We start from the raw sequence: 23583 nt of genomic DNA on the forward strand, positions 1-23583 counted from the left end.
TACTCAGGATACATAAAAAAAATAGAAAACTAAATTTAAAGTGTAAATTAACACAGTTACTCTACTGTAACAATCATATATTTTTTCATCACTTTATATTTTGTTATGTAAACTAATGAATTTTACACTTAATAGACTAAAATGTGGTCATTTTTCAATTATATAAGCACCAGTACTGCTATATAGGTGGCAAATAGGGGTTGATTTTCTTAATAACTGGCTGACTTTTCAGACATGCCCGTGGTGAAGGTGTCAACTTGGGATTCCCCCAACCACTTTCCTCTTTTTCTAAGGCTATTAACATTAATCTTTGATACGCCTTAAATGCAATCCTTTGTGGCTAAACCTAAATGTTACTTCCACCCAACTAATTTCCAATTTAAGAAATAAAGCAAAGTCAGTCAACCATAAGGCTCAAGGTAAAACATTTGTAAAAGCTTATCCAAAAGCATTTCTTTAGATTTCTTCTCTTGCTTTATTATCAACTTATACATGAGACTCTATTGCAGGCGTTTAACTTCCATGAAACGAAAAGTTTCTAGTTTTGCTGACTAGAATGCGCTCTCACATTCTAAGCTTTTCTGATTTCGATCGATGACTTAAAATAAGTTCTCATTTCTCGAGAGCCTAATAACTTCTCACAATATCTCTTACTTGATGACGGTTACATGGCCCATTCTTGCATGCCATTGAATATTTCATGATGTGTCCCTGAATGTCTCATCGTTGAATGTTCCATGGCGTCACCACCAAATGCTCCAAATCCTGCTTTGCTTAATACCTTAGGCCTTAGGGTGCCCCTATACTAATAAGCACCTTCCACGACAACCGAATACCGAGTGTTATTATTGAATGCTTTCATTACTGCTTGCAATCCAAACCACTACAAGACAAGCCTTGTGCATAATTATTTCTACTTTCTTTCACATTATAAGCATTATTTTTGTTACGTTATACTTATATATAACTATTTATTCCTAGTTTACTTTGCTTCATAAATAAAAAATCTCCTGAAACCACCACTATCTTATTTTATATATTCATCATGCAATTTTAATTTCTATGAAAAACACTATAGTAATAGCCAAAACGAGTAACTTATTGGAAAGAATTTCAAACTCAATTCTGTCAGTGTATAATTATGATAGTTAATTACACCATAATATAGTACACATTCATATATATAATACTTAATAACCTTCTATTTGGTGGATGGTGTTGTCTCACAAGATGTGAGATTTGTTTCTGTAGGAATATATTAATTAAAGAAATATTTGGGTAAGGGTGTGACTCTTACAATTGATATATCTATTTACAATAAATATGTTTCTTTTCGGGAGGTGTATGCTTGCCTATAAATAGTAAAACCTTTGGGCATTCCTTTGTGCAATGATGTTGCAAAACACAATTTCTCTTTGAAGACTCAACAACATTGTCATCCACATCAGGGACCAACAGTGACATCAGAGTATAGGTTCTTGATGCAATTTCAAGATTGTGTCAACAAATGTATGGGTCTTTAGTCGGGTCTCAACAAATGTATGGGTCTATAGTCGGGTCGGTTGATCGGTTTTAGGCCTTTCCCTTTTTTTAAGTTGTTTGGAATTTTCTTTGGTATTAGTGCATTTTTTCTATGGTTTAAACTCATACATTTTACCATGCAACTAATTTTAGACTGGCTTGATAGAGTTCATAAAAAAGGAAAATAGGCAAGAGTTACGCAATTGGCTTGATTTGCTACTCGTGATGAATAGTTCTGGTGTATTGAATATACTTGGCAGCCAAACAAGGAGTACAGATGTAGCCAGGGTTTTCAAATGGAAGCATTGATTCATATCAAGCATGTTCCGAATGGTTAGTTCTATGATCGGCATTCGGTGCAATTAGATGACGTGGTGTTTAAAGTTTAAACCATGGAACCAAGAAGAAGCCAAATGAAATCACTCTTGGTAAAACGTGTGGGATGGCAATAAAAAAGGAATGTGCATGTTCATAATACTTGACACCTGTTCCTAATATGCATCTATATCATCTTGACGTGTTTTCTTTGGCATCATGAATCAATTATGTCTTCCTCGACACATGTCCATTATGTTATGTGTGTATGCACAAGACTTGTGACTTTTGAGTTCGTGGATAAGTCATGTGAAATTGAAATACATAAATGTAACAGAAGATGTGGGTTAATAAATGTGACGAAATAAACTAATTGAATTAAGACATAAATGTAAAGCCCACTGATATGCATCATGGTCCAGCTGAGCTTGTTTCAATGGAGAGTCTCTAGTAACCTTGTTCAAGGAAAATTTTCATGAATACTGGCTTTGAGGAAGTAAAATATGAAAATTTCAGCGTAGGTCAACACATATATAAGTATGTATGGTTGAAGTCATTGGTATCAAATGGGTGTGGGCTAAAACTCCCTTTGCAGCAGCTACATTGCTGGGAGACCGATGTCGTTCACTCGAAAGATAGTGAATTGAAAGTCACCTGGATTATGTTGCAAAAATAGCACATAATGAGTTGTGTGGTCAGTGTAGGATGACAAAGATATGTACACAAGACTAATGCCGATTATGAATATCATAGATGAGAGTTGGCAGAGGGCAAGGACCATTGTTCATATCGTCTATAACTGACACCATTAGTTATGGTGTGATTAAGTGGGAGATGCTAGTATGTAATTATGATGGGTGATCACACCATAACATGATACACCCTTATATATAGAATAACCTTCTATTTAGTGGACGGTGTTACTTAATAAGACGTTAGATTTATTACTATATAGATAAATTAATTGAAGAGGTATTTTGGTTAGGGTGTGAGTCTTAAAATTGATATATTTGTTCATAACAGATAAGTAGGTATATGCTTGCCTATAAAATATTAATACCCATGGGCATTATTTGTGTAGTGCAAAACACAATTTCTCTTTACAGACTCAAGTCCTTACATTTGTGATTTCAAGTCTAATGACATTGTCATCCACATCAAGGACCAGCAAACTCCATTAACAACCCCAAGTCCAATTGTTGACGTATCAAAGCACAACACGTGTACTAACCGAAAATTTGACCCAACAATAAGTTTTATATTTAGGAGATTTCAAATCTATAATAATTTTGGTCTCCTAATAAAAATTTTATGACGTCCACTTTATGGCTTATCTCTTTATCTTTGGGACCATGGTTGTCAAAATCCCGATCTGGATCTTACAATCCCACTTGCTCAAAACGATCTAAATCTTTTAAGAATTTTTGCGATCGTTCAAAATCAGTAGGATCGTACGATTTTGATCATCCCAGACGACCTTAATTTCTTGTAATATTCTTTAACTTAATAGAAAGCCTAGTTGGATCCAAATGAAAAATAAATTCTCAATAGACCAAGTTTTTCCACTCTAATGTAGAAAGAGTGTTAGTTGGACCCAAATAAAAAATATTTCAATAGAGTGTCACATTTTGAGGTTTTTGACCTCTTTAATGATGCTTATAAATAGATGTAGTGATATGTGGTAATTATATCAATTAATATATAATTTATATGATTATTTAACATAACAATGTGTATTTTTTGTTTTTTTCTCAAATAATGTAGGATCTTATGATCCACGATTCGATCCTACGATTCACGATCCCACCTACCTCCCCCGATCTTACGTAGGATCCTAATTTTGACAACCTTGTTTGGGACAAAATACTAATGAGTTTTTTTTTTTTTTTTCTTTAAAAAAAATGTTAGATAGAATTCAAAGTTACATGTATTTTATTGACAAGTGACGACATATAACTTTATTAATATGGTTAACTAGAATGTCTAATGCAATGCACGGTACAATATAAATTTATTTTAAAGTGTTTTATAAGAAACTATATTTTTTCTTGTGAAATTATCTTTATGACCATGCAAAATACTCATTCTTAATATTGTTGCCTTTGCCATGGCTCCCAACTATGAATTATCTTCCTCCTTGGATAGAAAATTGTCAATAACATATGCTAAATCTCCCTTTAAGATGATATATGTTCCACCTATTTCAATTGCAAAACTAATAGCCTGAACAATTGCTGCTAGTTCTGACTCTTCAGAATCCGAATTTCTCTCCCTTTGCAACTCAATGTTGTAATGAGCAACTCATTATCATTCAAATCAAAACTCATGCTCCCACTTTATTCTTTAAAAATCACTCCATTAAAGTTTATATTGAAGGACAACTCTTAAGGAGGTTGTTCTTTATGCTTGATTGAACAAATGTACAAAGGCAAATAATCTTATTACTCAATCTATTGAATTTATTCTTACAATTCTACATTGAACTTAGTTCTCGAAGGACAACTCTTAAGGAGGTTTCTATTTATGCCTAGTTGGATAAATATGTAGAGACAAATAATCATATTACCAAATCCATTGAATTCGACTCTTGAAATTCTAAGTTAAACTTAGTTCTTGTGTACAAAAGAGAAAACTGAAAAATTATCCATTAAATCAATCTAAAGCATTTAGAGAGTAATAAAGACATATTAAATATTTGAGTTGTTTAACTAATTTTAAACATCAACCCATTGTTTTGAATTCAGTCATAAAAAGTTAATGTAGAAAAGCTAAATGTAAAAGTAAAACTACTTTAAGAAAGAGTTATATGACAAAACCCCATATTCTCTTACATGAAATCTCCGTTTTTAATAAAAAAAATTTGTATATGTCTGTTTTTAATAAAAAAAATGTGTATATATCCGATGTATAAGACCTATATGTGAGATTCATATGTCAATCTCACCGGCTAGTATATTAATGATTGATTTATTATACTTATAACTATTTTTGTAATTTACTCACTGTCTTAAATTTGAATTAACATAATATTAAGAAAATAAAAAATCTTTACAGAAGCTTTTAATTAAAAATCAGTACCAAAAAAAAAAAAAAGAGAGAGACTTTTTTTTTGATGAAAAAAAAAAGAAAAAAGAAAAAAGAAAAAAAGAGAGACTTAAGCTATAATGGAGCCGCAAGGATGATGAATGGTGGTCAGGTTTTGCTGCGAAGCGCCATGATATAATGCACTCATGCACCACATTAAACTGTTGAGAAAAGGGTCAGATTCTTCAACTTTATGACAATTTCAATTGCGTTCTTCAAGGAGAATCATTCAGAACGGTCATCTACTGTCAGCCAGCCAGCCAGACTGCCCTTTGTGTACTCTCTAATCAATGCAAACCAACTCAGCAGTCAGCAGCTACATACTCCAACACCATAAAACCTACTAGTACATACCGTACCATCATTTCCAAATTTTACATTTTTTTGTTTTTTTTGTTTTTTAACCTTGGATCTTTAACAACATTAGAGTAGGAGGGGCCAGAAATAGTTGGGGCCGTTTTGGTCACACCAAGGCAAAGTTCTTGGTTAACCAGGGTGGCAGGACCAATGGGCCCAAAGGCAACTTGGTTTCTTTTCTTTTTTTTTTTAACTAAAAAGTCTATTCACTAGGTAGTACACCAACCCAATAGGTTCTTTTACATATTTCAATACAAGAAGTGTCTTATTTATCTTATCCAAAACCAAAGTATTAGTTCGGACCCCGACGTCCTTAAATGAAAGGTACCCTAGTTTCTGTCTGTTTCATTCTTTATAACCTTTCCAGCTGGCCAAAACTGTTTAAATCTAATTTTTTAAAAAGGTATTTAAAAAATGTCCTTGAGGTATGACTAATAACAAGTATTGAGAGACTTCTTAAAAATATCCAAATTACTTCCGAGGTACAAAGGACATTTAACATTGTATTTCCATAAACCTTTAGGTATTCTGTATTATTATATTTCCCTACTCCTTTAGGTATTCTGTATTCTTCCAACCGTTTATTTTGATTGCATAAGTCCAACCGATATTATATGCATAAGGAGTATCTTGATAACCAATAATAGATAAATAACAGCTAAATATGGAGAGAAAAACATATTTAGGACCTTGAGGAAAAAATATATATAAATCAAAGAAAGTGAAATATTAGCGAGCCCTGTAAGATGTTTAATAAGAATGAGTTATTGTGAGATTCAGCTAATAAAAAATTGGCATGAATTGATAAGTAGTTGAAAATACGATTGAAGTGATAAATAAAACTCAAAATGTTAACTCTACTAGCTTTATACCCTATAAAGCAAAAAAATTAACATAAAACAATTTCTTAATGGGCACCTTACAATGTCCGTTAACATAACCCATAAAAGAATTTTGGTTATAAAAGAATTTTCAAACATTGTTAAGTAGTGTTTATGCTAATGAAGCAATTTGGATACTTTAGTAATAAAGTTATAAAGTACTTGCCAATACCCTTTTTTTTTTTTTTGATGGATGCCAACACCCAAATTGATACTTTAGTAATTAAGTTATAAAGTACTTGCCAATACCCAAATCTAGGGCTAGCTTTTTCTATTTTGAGTAATGTTAGGGATATGCTCATTTCCACGCAAGAAGTGTCTTATTTATCTTATCCAAAACCAAAGTATTAGTTCGGACCCCGACGTCCTTAAATGAAAGGTACCCTAGTTTCTGTCTGTTTCATTCTTTATAACCTTTCCAGCTGGCCAAAACTGTTTAAATCTAATTTTTAAAAAAGGTATTAAAAAAATGTCCTTGAGGTATGACTAATAACAAGTATTGAGAGACTTCTTAAAAATATCCAAATTACTTCCGAGGTACAAAGGACATTTAACATTGTATTTCCTTAAACCTTTAGGTATTCTGTATTATTGTATTTCCCTACTCCTTTAGGTATTCCGTATTCTTCCAACCGTTTATTTTGATTGCATAAGTCCAACCGATATTATATGCATAAGGAGTATCTTGATAACCAATAATAGATAAATAACAGCTAAATATGGAGAGAAAAACATATTTAGGGCCTTGAGGAAAAAATATATATAAATCAAAGAAAGTGAAATATTAGCGAGCCCTGTAAGATGTTTAATAAGAATGAGTTATTGTGAGGTTCAGCTAATAAAAAATTGGCATGAATTGATAAGTAGTTGAAAATACGATTGAAGTGATAAATGAAACTCAAAATGTTAACTCTACTAGCTTTATATCCTATAAAGCAAAAAATTTAACATAAAACAATTTCTTAATGGGCACCTTACAATGTCCGTTAACATAACCCATAAAAGAATTTTGGTTATAAAAGAATTTTCAAACATTGTTAAGTAGTGTTTATGCTAATGAAGCAATTTGGATACTTTAGTAATAAAGTTATAAAGTACTTGCCGATACCCAATTTTTTACTTATTTTTTGATGGATGCCAACACCCAAATTGATACTTTAGTAATTAAGTTATAAAGTACTTGCCAATACCCAAATCTAGGGCTAGCTTTTTCTATTTTGAGTAATGTTAGGGATATGCTCATTTCCACGCTCAAATCCACACCACAAGCAAGCAAGGTGTGAATTTAGGTGTGATCCTAACACCACTCTTCTATTTCACCTGAAGGAGGGAATTTGTTGAAAGTGCAGGACCATTTCCAACTTGTCTAGATGTACACTAGTGAGTTGTGGCCATAGGCTGTCTCCAAGTGAATTGGCTATCTTTATTTTTTAGAGCAAAAAAAGGTAACTAGGTAAGTAGTGACTTGGGTATCTAGGCCTAAGCAGTTTTACAAAAGAAACATCCTCAAAAGTAGCTGAAATAGAAAAAGGTGAAGCCAGCTTTAGAAAAGCAGTTACTTAAGACACCACCCATACTTACGACACACTCGAGGACCCGCAGGGGCAGGGGGAGCAAGCGTTGTAAATGCACTGGGGGCTAGTGTGTTTCATAAATAAACTGGTCGAAATTGCATTCGTATAACCAATAATTCAGCCAAAAAGAAAAACGAATAATTCCCACTCTGCAACTTTATCAATGGGGGAAAAAAAATAGAAAATTTTGAATTATTGACCCTTGATTTTTCTTACATCTCTTTAGAATGGCATTCAAGCCCTGACTCCAGCTAAAAAAAGAAAAACAAACAAAACCCTTTTTTGAGTTAGAGATGCTAGTAAAAGCTAATATTAATTTTTGAAGAGAATAAAAAATTTCCATTTAAACACCATGAAAGAAAAGTTGCTTGTTTGTACTAAAACAAATATTCCAGCAATTATCAAGGTTGATGCTTTTCTAAGGCAGAGGGAAAGCCACCCCCTTGTTGTGTAGCGCATTGTATTTCTTTGGATCAAAAATAGATAAACATGATCCAGCCTCTCATTGCTTTCACTACAAGGATAATATCATATTATTATATGTACACAATGTCAGTACCAGCCAACTCTCTTTCTCTCTCTCTCTCTCTCTCGAAGCTTTAGCTAAGCAGACAATATAATTAAATTGTACACTTTTTCAGCTTTATTCCTCCAAAAATGGAACATGGGACACAAGAATAAGGCTGAGATATGCCAAAAAATTACAAGGACAGCTATTGGATTTGGAATTAAAATGTGGAAGGAAGAATAAATCAGAGAGAAATGAAATGGAAAGACCATATAATTCCGCAAATGTGAACTAAGAAGCTATTTCTCTAAGGGATTCACTGCCTTAGACCTCTATGAAACAATTATGTAGCTGATTATGTAACAAGTAACCTCCTAGTATGAATTGGGTGAAGACAGTGAATACATGGACAATTACCATCGAATGCTGTATGGTTGGGCGTTTGTTCTAAAGACTAAAGTTCCTCACTGAGTCTTCCAATAATTGATGGCTTGGGCGGATTAGCTCCATCACTTTCTCTCCATTCCTGTAAATCTTAAATGTCGGAACTGTTCTTATGCTCTCAGCTTTTGCTACTGCTAAGAGCTCCCCCACATCGACCTTTAATCAAACAACAAAAAATTGTTTATATGTCAAATTTGACAACAGATTGTACTATGCTTTTTATAGCACAGAATAAGATCATTCAGTATATTTTGCAAGCATAACACCAGTCGTCACAAACTAAATCAATAAAGAATGCAAAGAGTTGGATTTCTTATTTAAAGGATTATAAAAGGGAAAGAAATTTAACATGACCTCTGAAGACCCATGCAATGAAACCATATAAAGAGAACATAGGCTCATTTCAACCACCATGTAGAATGCCATGGAATGATACAAATCACATAAGGCAAGCAAAGGACCAGCGTGTTGCCTACCTTAAAAAAATTAACAGATGGATATCGAACGCACAGCATATTGATGAATGGGGATATTTCTTCACATTGTTCATTTGATGCCACTTTGAAATGAATGACTGAAACACCTGAAATTGAAATTTTCATTCAGATAGGACAATTGAGGATATTATGGAGTGGAGCAGGAAAGAAAGACAAGCATCACAAACCAATAATAAAGGCACTAAACTCACCAGGAGACAATGTAGCAGATTTAAACTTATTTAGACTAGAAACTTCTTCTACTTCACCACAAAAGGTCATACTATGAACTTCCAGTCCACGAGATTTCTTTAATGCAATTTGTGCACGGTGTAGAGATTCAGCAACCTCATTGTCTCCAGGAAGTTCCCTCCTCAAGACCTCATAATCTCGCGTAGCCTCTGCCCACCGTTCAAGCTATAACATCACACAAGAAATGATGCCAACTATAAGAGTATAATAAACCAACAAACTGAAAAATCAAAGAGCAAAAGCAACACTATGAACATAAGCAATTGCATACCAACTCACCTTTGCATTTGAGACAGCCCTCCTTAGAAGGGCCTTGGTGTAATTCGGTTGGATTTTAAGGGCCTGATTGCAGTCCTCAACAGATTTTTCCCATAGTCCAAGCTTAGACCAACAAACTGCTCTGTTACAATAGAGAACAGAATTGCAACTATCATATTTGAGGCCTTCTCCATAAGCCAAGCATGCTTCAGAAAATCTTCCAGAGCTAAAAAGATCATTTCCCCGGGAACGAGCTCTTGCCACCATTTTCACATTATTTAACACCCTTGCAACTTCAACATTACTACCATCAATCATACCAGCCTTCTCAGCTGCCACAACTGCATTATCAATCCTGCAAGGAATCAACTAACTGTTCTCACTCATCCCAAAAGCCATTACTACTTTGTATATGAATTTTATCTGTTAGAGCATACCTTCCCAATGCCATCTCCACCTGAGCTCGGACATAGAGAAGATAAACTTCAGCAAGCATTCCAAAGACCTTGGTTTGCGAGCAGCAAGGAGGATAATTTTCCAGCTTGGGAATGTTTGAAAGGATAGACTCTGCTTCTTCAACTTGATGGAGCTTCAAAAGGGCTTCTGCCTTACAAGCAATAAGCTGTAGAAACCATTCTAATAAGTTAGCATTTTGATACTTTTCTCCACATTAATTAGAAAGTTCTAGAGATTTCATGCGTAGGGTTCTACCTGAGGAGAGTAATCTGCCCCAATTTCCATGGCTGCATCAGATTCCCGTATTGCACTCTTCCAATCGCCAATCTTCCGGGCATCTGTGCATTGGTTCAGATGCTTCACCAATGACTTTAGCTTCTGCAACTCGGATTGATCAGGCTGTTGCCCAGGGAAAAAGAGGTGGCGTTGGGCATATTCAACCTGCCCAAAACTGTAAAAAGAAAAAAAAAAAAAAAAAATTCCAGATTAATATGACAAATGATCCATGAATCGTATTAATCTTGCAGGCTTGCAGCCAATAGCAAACTCAACAATTACTGATTAGTCTTTAATTAGTTGAATGCCTCAAGACAAAAGGTCAATGATTCAAAAATCTAAATTCACCAAACGTGAAGACAGAAAAATTAGAAACCCAACAATCTTAACTACTTCGAGAATTGAACAAAGAACTCTCTCAAATAATAGCAATTATAACAACTACTCAAACAGCAATCCACCATTCTAATTAGGTACCATGAAAAACGGAATACAATGCAACAATGGCATTGCAGAAGCAAGACCAATACACCAATGCAAAAGAATATAAAGAGTCAGCAAAAGCAAGCTAACAACGAGAGAACCCAAATAAACAAAAATAGATCCTAGATGCACCAAAACCAATAAGAAACACAAGGTATAGATCAAAACAAACAAACAAACAAAAAAAAAACACCAATCACATTTATCCAAGCAAAGCCCCCCAAAGACAAAAGCAAGAAATTTCCAAGACAGAAAAACAACACTCACCGGAGATAAAGAGATGCCAACCTCTGGTGTGGCCTTCCATAACTAGGCTCCAACCTCACAGCCTCCTCACACTCCTTCACTGCCTCCCCCAACCTCCCCAACGCCGTCAATGCCGCCGCCCGATTACTCCGAAATGCAGCATTATCCGGCGCCAAGGAAATAGCCCGATCATACAACGACAAGGCCTCCACAAAATGGCCTCTTTTATACAAATCATTCCCAGCCTTTTTCACTTCTTCAGGATCAGTACTAACGAGTTTTCGCCTGACCATCATAGCTTCTCCGACAAAATGTATATTCCCAGTCACATTAGCATCTACGAAACTCCCAGTGCCAGCACCACCCAATTTAGCACCACCACCACCACCACCGCCTCTTACTATGCTTCCGTGGCCATAGTTACCAGTCCCAGAACCAGCTTTTAAGATTCTCCCAGCCCCAGTTGCGTTTCTAGGAGGAGGGACCGCTTTTAAGATTTTCCCAGATGGGCAAATGTTACCGCTTGGCAATACTGTCCCATTCGGGGAAGCTGAAGTTGCTCCATTTCCACCCGAATAGATCAAAGGGGGTTCGGCTGAGACAGATCTCCGATGGCCCGGTTTAGAATTACTGGATCGGTGAGGGTCTTGGGCAATTGGGCTGGTTTCGGACAAGCCCGAGAGCTCTCCGGAGTGGTTGTTTGATTTGGTTTCGGATCTGCTTGCCAACTGGGTGTTGTTGCTGTTCTTGGCCGAAGCTGAGCCGGAAGAGCTGGAGCTTGAGCTTGGAGTGAGTGCACCATTGGCCACCGAGCCACGAGTTCTCAAGGGGGAGACTGGCGAGGCCAGATCGAGCTCGCGGAAATCGGGCTTGTTCTCGTCGCAACTCAGTGAGTCGTGGAGCCGAGTGGTTAAGGAGTCAAAGCTGGAAATTTCTTGTATGGGTTTTGCAGAATGCGACATGTCGTACAACCAGTTTGCGAAGAAATGTTTGTGGATTGTAATTGGTGGGTGGGAGAGGTCGGTTGGTTTAGCAATTGTTTGTGTTAAGAATACAAAGAATGAGTTATGTAATAGCAGAGAGAGCGAGAGGAAGACATAGAAAGAGAGAAAGAGCGATGGGGATCTCGTGATTTCAGAGGAGGAAGCAAAGAATGAATGTGAGTGATACAAAGTTGTGTTCAGAGAGAGAGAGACAGAGAGAGACTTTAATGGGTATTTGATTTTTTATTTCCTCTGAAAATTTTATCTTTTCATAATTTGCTTCTTTGTTGTTGCTACTTCACGAGCTGGATCTAACTCTTCGTTCTCTCCCTATTTCTTTTCTTTTTATTTTTTCTTCCGCAAAAATTCCTTTTTTGTCCTATATTTTGGGTAAATTCTCAATTTGGTCTTTACTTTTTTTGAGTTCCTATTTTGATCTTTAAACTTTAAAAAGTATGAAAATTGCTTACGTGATGTATAGTGCGCACATGTATCACATTAGATATGAACATAACTAATGAAATAATAAATAAATATTTAAAAATAACAAAAAATTTTAATTTATAAAATAATTAAAAAAAATAGTGTTCTCAATTAATTTAATATATATATATATATATTCTTAGTTTTTTTTTTTAAAATTGTTGTAACAACAATTAATTTAATATATATATATATATATTCTTAGTTTTTTTTTTTTAAATTGTTGTAACATTCCCAAATTTTCTTGAACTTGACAACCAAACACAATATCACAAAAATCAAATCTACCGATCTTTAATTTTGGTAGACACAAAAATTACCCTAATATTGTACTTAATCAAAAACCCTTTTAATCCCTAAAAACCCAAATCAAAACACCTTCAAGCTCTCTCTCTCTCTCTCTCTCTAAACTTATGGCCAAAAGCCCAGATAAGTAGTGATTGGGTGGTCTAATCAATCCAGATCTAAAAGAGAGAGAAGCATAGAGGAGATTCAAGTTAGAGGAAGGTCGATTGGACTAGGTTTTCTTTGGGTTTCATGGTGGATTTGGACAATCGGGTTGTAATGAATATGGATTTGATGATTTTGGCTGAAATTTATGGAAGCATAAAGGCCTTTGCCCTAATTGATGCTCTCTCTCTTTTTCAAGTCTAGAGTAGTTTAGACAATGTCATATGCAAATCAAGTTGATCTACTCCGTTGTGGTTGACCAAAAACACAACAAACAAAGAAAATAGTGAGTACCACACAATCCAATGGGTGTTTTGTTGTTGATTGTATTTCTTTTGGTTTCTATATAATAGATGTTTTGTTGTTGATTAGATTGGGTTTTGATTGACTAGGTTTAAAAATATGTTGGCATGAATCTTCATTATATGAAATTCTATGTATTTGGTTGAATCTATATTATTAGAAATGGCGTATTAGGATAACAATTTTTAGTTGAATGTATAATTGATTTTTTTGGAAGAATGTATACAAATTTTGGAATAGACATTCTTTGAGCTATGATGTTCTTTGTTCTTCCTGTTAGTATTTTTATTTTAGTTTTTCATTTTTTTTCTTGTTAGCATGTTTATGTTCTAGGTTTGTGTTCTTGTGTTTTTATGTTTATGTGCTAATGTGGATGCTAACGTGACATTTTTTATAATTATTTTATTGGTCACGTAGGTATTGTGTGCCATATAGGTACTTTTCATTAGTGAGATGACAGTATAAACTAAATTGAAAATGATTTTTAAAATTTAAAGACCAAAATATGAGCTCAAAAAAGTGGGGACAAAAGTGAAACTTGACCTAAAATATAGGGACCCAAAAGATATTTTCGCCTTTTTTCTTATCATGTCTTTACGACTATCTCTTTATATATATATATATTATATAAACAGAGTTAGATGACTAAATCGAATGAAATCAAAGTTAAAAGATTGAAATGAATAATGGTAAAACTTAAATGTGGTGGATTTGCATTTACCTACTTTTTAATTTAAGGAAACTTTTTGTTTGATTCCAATATATATATATATATATATATGAATGTGGTAATATAATGTAAATAACACAAGGAAACTTAGCTATTTTATTTATTTATTTTTTTTTATAATGGGTTCCGTTAACTCAACTGGTAAAGTCTCTGATGGCTGTATAAGAGATCTGGGGTTCAATCTCCGCCTACATCAAAAACTGATTGGTGTCTTAGTCTAATGATAAAGAGCTATCATCAGGAGCGGACGCTATAGGTTGAAACTTCTATAAAAAAAAACTTAGTGTATATATAAAGTTAAAAGATTGAAATAAATAATGGTAAAACTTAAAGGGTGGATTTTGCATTTTAGGCTGCTTTTTAATTTAAGGAACTTATTGTTTGATTCTATATATATATATATATATGAATGTGGTAATATAATTGTAAATAACACTAGAGAACTTAGTTTTATTATTATTTTTTTTATAGTGGGCTCTAATTAGCTCAACTGGTAAAGTCTCTGATGGTATATAAGAGATCTGGAGTTCAATCCCCACTTACACGAAAAACTAATTGGTGTCTTGGTCTGATGATAAAGAGCTATCATCAAGAGCGAACGCCATAAGTTGAAACTCTCTTTAAAAAAAAAAAAAAAACTTAGTTATAATNATGAAATTCTTTTCTTCTGGAACTTCCCTTGAACCCTACAAATATGCAACTCCTTCCATAATTCCTCGCACAAAGAATCTAAATAAGCAACAAATAAGACAAAGACAAAGCTTTGAGCATTTTTCATTTAGTATCACTTTCCATAATAATTGATCAATGAGATTGAAATGGTGGGTGGTGAAGAAAACATCAAGGAGACAGTGATTAATGGCGAAGCTCTCAACTTTTGGGAAAATTTTGTTAAATAGCATAATTTTTGGAAAATTTTGTCAAATAACATTTGACTAAAGTTATTTAGTTATGTAGCATCTGTTTGGAATTCAAGTTTGTCAAACTCAAATTCCAAGCATTATGTTAGATCAAATTGCCATATGCTTGGAACTCAAGTTTTCCTTAAATTAAATTGCCATAATCTTTTAAATTTATGGTTCCTTTTTTTTTTAATTTCAAAAAATAATAAAATAAAAAATTAATTTATTAAATATTTAAAAAAAGATCAAAATGTCGTCGTTTTGGGGGGCTAACGGCAGAGGTCTAACAGAAGTATAATGGAGGACTAAATTGAACACTTTTGAAATTTAGAATATTGAATTGAATGATAGCAAAGTTAAAGGAGCCAAATGAATAATAGTGAAACTTAGAGAATAATTTTTGCATTTTAACCTAAAAAGTATTTTATTTTCATCCCTATCTTTATTTCTATTTTGGAAAGCTTTTGTGAAATAAAATTACAAAAATCTATTACTAACCTACAAAATCAATTTAAAAATGTTTAACAGTTAATTAACACCTGTTAAATATTATTTTGACTTTAAAATTTATGTAGTCATCAAATTTGTGCTTATGAATTGTTTTACTAACGGTTCGGGTGTTTAAATTATATCCTTTTTTTTTTTTTTTTAACAATTGCAAATGTCAATCTTCTAAAAAAAAATGTAAAGGTCAAACTATTTTCATTACAACCCAATTTTTCCGTATTTAGAATAAAATTTTGATTGTCTTCTATTAAAAAGTTAAACTGACAGCTCAACTTATCAAACCTTTTTCCACAAAAAAGAAAACTTATTATGAAAATATTGTGACATTTTGTTGTAAGTTCTAAATTTTAATGCATTTTGCTTCTTGGGAGGGAGCAAAAATCTTGAAACAAAATAGAAAAATTCAATAGTTTATATTCTTACCATGTCTTTACGACTATCTCTTTATATATATATATATATAAACTAAGTTTTTTTTTTTTTTTTTTAAAGAGAGTTTCAACTTATGGCGTTCGCTCTTGATGATAGCTCTTTATCATCAGACCAAGACACCAATTAGTTTTTCGTGTAAGTGGGGATTGAACTCCAGATCTCTTATATAACCATCAGAGACTTTACCAGTTGAGCTAATTAGAGCCCACTATAAAAAAATAATAATAAAAAACTAAGTTCTCTAGTGTTATTTACAATTATATTACCACATTCATATATATATATATATATATAGAATCAAACAATAAGTTTCCTTAAATTAAAAAGCAGCCTAAAATGCAAAATCCACCCTTTAAGTTTTACCATTATTTATTTCAATCTTTTAACTTTATATATACACTAAGTTTTTTTTTTATAGAAAGTTTCAACCTATAGCGTCCGCTCCTGATGATAGCTCTTTATCATTAGACTAAGACACCAATCAGTTTTTGATGTAGGCGGAGATTGAACCCCAGATCTCTTATACAGCCATCAGAGACTTTACCAGTTGAGTTAACCGGAACCCATTATAAAAAAAAAATAAATAAATAAAATAGCTAAGTTTCCTTGTGTTATTTACAATTATATTACCACATTCATATATATATATATATATATATTGGAATCAAACAAAAAGTTTCCTTAAATTAAAAAGTAGCGTAAAATGCAAAATCCACCATTTAAGTTTTACCATTATTCATTTCAATCTTTTAACTTTGATTTCATTCGATTTAGTCATCTAACTCTGTTTATCTTTGCCGTTTGGTCTTTTTTTAATATTAATTATTAAATTTATTGTTTTATTATTTATTTCTAAATTAAAAAATAGTAATTAAAAAAAAAATATAAGAACCCATAAATTAAAAACAAAAATGAAAAGAAAAAGGCTTTACTTAATGACTAAGAAAATTATGAAATTCTTTTCTTCTGGAACTTCCCTTGAACCCTACAAATATGCAACTCCTTCCATAATTCCTCGCACAAAGAATCTAAATAAGCAACAAATAAGACAAAGACAAAGCTTTGAGCATTTTTCATTTAGTATCACTTTCCATAATAATTGATCAATGAGATTGAAATGGTGGGTGGTGAAGAAAACATCAAGGAGACAGTGATTAATGGCGAAGCTCTCAACTTTTGGGAAAATTTTGTTAAATAGCATAATTTTTGGAAAATTTTGTCAAATAACATTTGACTAAAGTATTTTTTTTTTTTTTTTTTAATTAACTCCATAATTTACACATAGTAATATGGAAAATATGAAACTTTTCCAACATATTTGTAAGCATACACAATGACGTGGATATGCTTAAAAACTTTTTTTTTTTAATTGTTTTGGAGAAAAAATTTAGAAAATGCTCATACCATAAGTTGTGTGTACTTTGATCTATAAGAAATTGTTTCCTATGATTTTCTTTAATTGTTTATATATTTGTTTTGAGTTCTTCAATGATTTATAGGACTTAGAAGTACTTTTTAAATTTATTTGTAAATGATAAAATAAATTTAGAAGTTTAGTATACAACGTATACTTAAAACTAACCGCTCTTAACTCGCTCAATTTGCCTAGTTGAAACTGCCCAAATTTTCAACCAACCTACCATTTTTTTTTTTTTAATAGTTTGGTAGATTGACAATGGTTTGGAATTTTTCCAACTCATTAATGGTAGATTGATTAAAAATTTTCCCTCAACCCATCAAATCCAATCTGTTCACACCCTTAGAAATTTTTGGTAAACATATGTATCTTTTCTCAATAGACATGCAAAAGTCTATAAATACTAGGACTTCTCATTCATTCATAACATTAGATTATTTTATATTTTTGTCAGTGTCAATGATTCTCACCCTAACCTGATTATCATCCACACTATTGGGACCATCAAGTAGAAGAAAACTAATTTGTTTTCAATTCCAAAAACTTAAACCAGTTTTAGATGCCACATTACAACTGTTTTTTTTTTTTCTTCTTCTTTTTTGGCAAGTTCTGAGTTAGCTAAATTTGTTACGAAAGTTACGAGCTAGTGTGCAATAGTTTCATCTTTCTACGAAAAGATTAAGCACCCAGGCCATTGATACCAGGATATGAATTTTCCCACTATTCCGTTACAAACTTCTTCCTCCTTGCGTTGATAACTGGGTAAATTTTGCAGTTATATTGTATAGTTTCTTGAGAAAACAGTTGTATTGTATATTTATTTTGATGCACACACTAGCTTTTATAAAGTGGTCCTCTTATAGGAGGTCAATTATTACTGATTCGTCTACCTGTTTTCACGAGAATAAGGAGCAAAATTATCCATGTCCTCAATTTAGAAGACAATGACAACAGTAGAATATTGTACAATAGAAAAATGAACGCATTTTAGCCAACTAAGCTCAAAATCACCTACATCAAGTCATGTAAAATTATGTAAAAATACATGGTTATTACCAATAGAGTTGCACAAAAAAGTGACTAGAAATTAAAAAGTATAGTCAGTTCACAAAGGTTATTATTTAAAGTAAAGTTACCATGACAAAATGTTATATTATCACAAGTTCTTCTTTTAAGTAGAATGGACGAAATTAGGAAATTGCTGTACAATTAATTTTTGAGTAAAACTATGATAGTGGGTTTTATCTTGTCATGGCTTCTCCTATTAGAGTCCGTTTGAATTGAAAGGAAAGTTGGAGGAGTGAAACGAGAGTAGAATAAAGTTAGCTAAAAAGTGAAAATAAGCTAATTTTTTGTCAATTCTACTCTGCTCTACTCTACGCCTCCTTCCTTTCCCTCAATCCAGAAAGTTATATATATATATATATATATATATATATAAAAATTTATTTTAAAAAAATTCAGCTGAACTTTCATTTATTGTAAGATGAAAGGTTCGTTGACTTCTTAGGATTACGCACAATTAAAAATTAAAAGACACAAAGGATAGAATCGATAGATATATTATATATCTTTATATAATCTCTTTTTAGAAGGCTATATATAATTTTCTATTTGATGACATAAAAATATGTTCATGGATTTTTATATTATCACAGTAAAGAGCTATGGGTTTAAATCCTGTTATATGGGGAAAAAAATAATTACCAGCCATAGATTTATGTAGAAAGTATAAAGCTTCAACCAATATCTTTTTATACCAGATTGATGTTATCTTATACAAGTTAAAAGTTTTTGATAGATGGCTTATATGAAAGTCACATTGCCATTTGTAGGGATTTTATTTTATTTTATTTTATTTTTTTGCTTTAATAAATTTTCATTTACTAAAAAAGAATTTCATTATAGAGTATAGACAAGATCTATGAAAATACGAGCTTTTTACTTTTTTGAGGAGTTATTAGTAAGTTTGCTAAGATGGTGACTATTCATTCAACGGCCTTGGATCCTTTGGTTTTTAATTTTTATTTTTTATTTGAGAGTCCTTTGGTTTATTAAAAAAAATCAAAGCCCGACAAAACTCATCTTCAAAATTGTTCAAAATCCCACCAAAGGCATTTATGTTTTAATCATGCTTTTTGTAACACTATTTGTAATGTCCTAAAACTCAAGATTTTTTGGTTGGATTAAGAGGCAGTTGAATTAGGAGAACTAGATTATCTTCACTTCTGTTAGTTTGAATAGAGTTTGTTCCTCCAGATATTTCTCACTTTGTTGCTTCTTTGTTTAGTTATTTGAATAATAATACGTAGTTTTTTCTCTCCCAAAAAAAAAAATGTAGCCCATACTTGACAAAATGATCCTTAGAGCACTCATATTAGTGAGTGTATAATAGAAAAAATATGTAAAATTTGCACACTTTTACTTAAAAATAATTCATATCAGTCAGTGTATAATTGTGTAAATTTATAAGTTTACTACATGAACCATGTAAATTTACATTGATACTATTCATTTTGTATTTAGTTTTTTATTTTTTCTTTTAAGTATCTCGAGGACAAAGGAATAGAGTAAATGGTGATTGTTGTGTGTGAAAAAAAAGAAATAATTTTAAAAATCAAGAAAAATTGATATTTGAATGAAACGTTGTACAAAATAGATAATCTAATGTGAGGTGTTACGAAAAGTAAATATGTAAAAAGTAAAAATAAAAAATAGCGTTCTTATGTTAAAATAGACACAAATTTTTGCACGAGCTGATGTGAATGCTATTAAATGTTAATAAGCCTTTTGGATATAATATATCTTCCTTTCCAATTGCTATCAAGGAAGCTTGGAAGATAGATTTTGTTGCTGCTAATGAAATTTGGATTTAGCAAAAAAAAAAAGGGGGGACAATTGCTATCAAGGAAGCTTGGAAGATAGATTTTGTTGCTGCTAATGAAATTTGGATTTAGCTAAAAAAGGGGGGGGGGGGGTGTGGTTTAATCATACCTTTGTAACTAGTCGGAGCACCGAATGGAGGAGGTATTTATACCCTTACATGGTATGTGTGGCATGGTAAGAGTGCATCATTGCCCTACAATACATTTTTCATTTTCAGCTGATGGTACAATGTACACCAAACGCAAGTGGTGCAGTCATGACTACCCTAGTCTACTATCGTTGCAAGTCACAAATCACAATGAATAATGCCACTGCCAAAACTATTTGTAAGAGCACCCACAGCAGATGTGGGATATGTGCCAAATGCTGAATATTTGGCACATATCCCACACTAAACCGTGTTTAGCCCCATTTATCAGATGGTGTAAATGTTATATTTTTTGCAACATTGAACAGTACAATCACAAATTTGCAATTGTACGGTAAGATGTGGTATATTGGTTTATTAATTTTTTAATCCTCGTTCACTCTCATTTCTGTTTCGTCTCCTTCAGTGTTCAGCATTCACCGCCTCCATCTCCATCTCCACTCTCTCATTCTCTTTCCGCTTCCCTCTTCCCTGTTGCTCTATTTTCTTCCCGTTCAAGTATATGAGCTACCACCGACTACCATCACTGATCTATATCCTTCGTTGGTTTTTTTTCTCCCTTTTCTTCACTCTTTCCTCTCTGTTCTCTCGGCGTGGGTCTGGGTTGTGGTTGTGATTTTCGATTGTGGGTTTGGTTGTAGGTTGTGGTTGTGGTTTCCGATTGTGGGTTTGGTTGTAGTTTCCTATTGTGGGTTTGGTTGTAGGTTGTGGTTCTGATTTCCGATTGTGGGTTTGGTTGTAGGTTGATTTCCGAGTGTGGGTTTGGTTGTAGGTGTGGGTTTGGTTGTAGGTTGATTTCCGAGTGTGGGTTTGGTTGTAGGTTGTGGTTGTGATTTCCGATTGTGGGTTGTGGTTGTGATTTCCGATTTCCTCTCTACCATCACTGATCTATATCCTTCACCGGTTTATTTTCCCCCTTTGCTTCGCTTTCTTCGCTCTCTGCTCTCTGTTCTCTCCCCTTTTTTCCCCCTTTTTTTTCCCCCTTTTCCGTTGGTCTCTTTGTTGTGGGTCTCTCATCTCTGTTCTATATCCCGGTGAACTGACCGAGCCCTTGTCTCATCAGAGAAAAAAAAAAAAAAAAAAAAAAAAAAAAAAAAAAAAAAAAAAAAAAAAAAAAAAAAAAAAAAAAAAAACCATACATATAGGTGAATTTTAACTTGTAGCTTCTCAGAGCATTTAAGAGAGAGAGAGAGAGAGAGAGTTAAAATACTATTTACACACTCTAAGTTTGAGGTTGCTTATAAATTGATCGCTTGACTATGAAAACATGTAATTGATACTATTGAGTATTGCAACATTATCGATGTGCTCCTCTAATTGAATCTTGTTGCTAACCTACACAAAAATGGCGTCCTTTTAGATAGAAAAAGAAAATAATCGTTTCTAAAAAGTTGACAATGATACCATGACAGAATGGGTAGATTGGCATCGTTGTAGGATTCAATGGTGTAAATTAAAGTTTTAAAAGTCAAGTATTTGATTTAGAAGAAATCTCAAACTTTATGGGTGTAAAATGCATTTTTGACCCAAAAAATAAAAATAAAAGTGCAATGTTCCGTTTGTTACATAATTCTTTTAAAACTTTAATGGTCAGAGAAGATTGAAAGATGAAATTGACTTGATTTAAAAAATTTATAAACAAAATTGTCACAATTAATAGTTGAGAATCGATTTTTATAGTTTTTTTTTTTAAGAGTTTCAATCTATGATGCATGCTCTTGATAATAACTCTTTATTGTCATACTAAAACATCAATTGGTTTTTAGTGTAGACGATGATTAAACCTTAGTTCTCTTATTCAACAATAAGAAACTTTATTAGTTAAGATAACTGAAACCAACATCTCTATAGTTGAATGAACAAATTAGTAATTTACTTGTGATGTTATTATTCTTTACTTATAGATGTTGCATTGCGTTATTGTTCTCTTATTGGCTTTGGGAGTTCAAATTACAGCGCAGGACAATATACCCCTCAATTAAATGATCACGGTGACGAACAAGTATAGGTGAGAATGTGAGATCCAACATATATTAGTAAAGTTCAAGTTCTGGTTTAAAATATGCTGAGTTAAGGTATTTTAATTCTTAGTAAGGATGCGAAACACTATCTACTTCGTAGTAAGTAAGGAGATCCAACACATATCAGCAAAGCTTTTATTCTCTAATTTCTTTATGTGAGTTGATGCAACCAAAAGCATTGTTGAAATCCTTTCCTCTTATTTATATTTATGTCTTTTAGATTGAGGTAATTTTCTTTTTTAATCTACCACATTTTTTTTAATCACTCACAATTCATCAATAGTCTGTTGTGATAAAAATTATGTAATTTATTGTAATTTTAGCATTGTTCAAATTTTTTTTAAAAGAAACAAAACTGTTAAACATACACATTTAATTACACTTTTTTATCAAATTCTAACACATTATTTAACCTAAAATATCACTATAAAAGAGCCTAAGTATTCGATTCTATGCATAATAATAATAACTACTTTGTAAGGTTATTCTCAAAAAATACTTTTTAGGGTAATTTAGGAAGGAAAAGGAGATAGCATTTAATGCCTCATGTCTCACTTTTTTTGTGGGATAGGATTTGTAATCGTGCTTCCACGCTATTCTCTTGCCTCCAAATCACTAGACAGCAAAGTACTCATTGTCTCAAGTCCTAATATAAAATTGGTGTGTGGCACGTCATTTTTTTTTTAATTTTAATTTTAATTTATACATACATACATATATGTATAATATATTTTGGTACAACACTATTACATTTTCTTCCTGTGAAGGAGAAAGTCTAATGCATGTTTATAGATTATCTCCAATCTGTTAGGAATTTAACAATCAGATTAGCTAGCAGCCAGTTAGGAGTGAAGGTGGAGTTCACTAATCAATAATGATATAGTTTTCTTAATTTACATTTTAGTTGCGTTCAAAAGAAAGTTATATTAATTGAATAAAATTTTACAAATTCATTTCAATATATGATATAATATTAGCAACAAGGTACATACAAAAAAAAAAAAAAAAAGAACAAAGAAAAATTCAAAAGATAGAATGCTACCTTGTTGCTAAATTGAGGTGCCAAACATTGATAGACTACTTAACACTTTTTCACTTTATAATTTAGTCTCCAATTTTAGATCAATGGTTTTAACTAGATCTTTTATTGATGTAATTTATCATGTTTTAAAATGTAATTAGGAAATCTA

At 32.4% G+C, this 23583-nt stretch overlaps 1 protein-coding gene across 1 annotated transcript; it reads right to left on the reverse strand.

Moving 5' to 3' along the window:
• Positions 1-8349: 8349 nt before the first annotated feature.
• Positions 8350-12618, reverse strand: LOC112037144 (inactive TPR repeat-containing thioredoxin TTL3). The gene is made up of 7 exons (XM_024069952.2): positions 11153-12618; positions 10382-10577; positions 10108-10292; positions 9692-10025; positions 9373-9577; positions 9161-9267; positions 8350-8840 (listed from the first exon to the last, which is right to left on the reverse strand). The coding sequence occupies exons 1-7, from the start codon at positions 12091-12093 to the stop codon at positions 8688-8690; spliced, it is 2121 nt and encodes a 706-aa protein (XP_023925720.1). The 5' UTR covers positions 12094-12618; the 3' UTR covers positions 8350-8687.
• Positions 12619-23583: the final 10965 nt, after the last annotated feature.

Source organism: Quercus suber, unplaced genomic scaffold (assembly GCF_002906115.3).
Source record: "Quercus suber isolate HL8 unplaced genomic scaffold, Cork oak 2.0 scaffold_14, whole genome shotgun sequence".
In the NCBI taxonomy this organism is placed as follows: Eukaryota; Viridiplantae; Streptophyta; class Magnoliopsida; order Fagales; family Fagaceae; genus Quercus; species Quercus suber.

Bases quoted from the DNA above. Each gene is read 5' to 3' on its own strand.
- LOC112037144 (XM_024069952.2), bottom strand. From the start codon at position 12,093: ATGTCGCATTCTGCAAAACCCATACAAGAAATTTCCAGCTTTGACTCC. The intron at 10,578-11,152 runs GTGAGTGTTGTT...TTCTTTTTACAG, and splicing joins TTGGCATCTCTTTATCTCCG to TTTTGGGCAGGTTGAATATG. The intron at 9,578-9,691 runs GTGAGTTGGTAT...GTGATGTTATAG, and splicing joins GGGCTGTCTCAAATGCAAAG to CTTGAACGGTGGGCAGAGGC.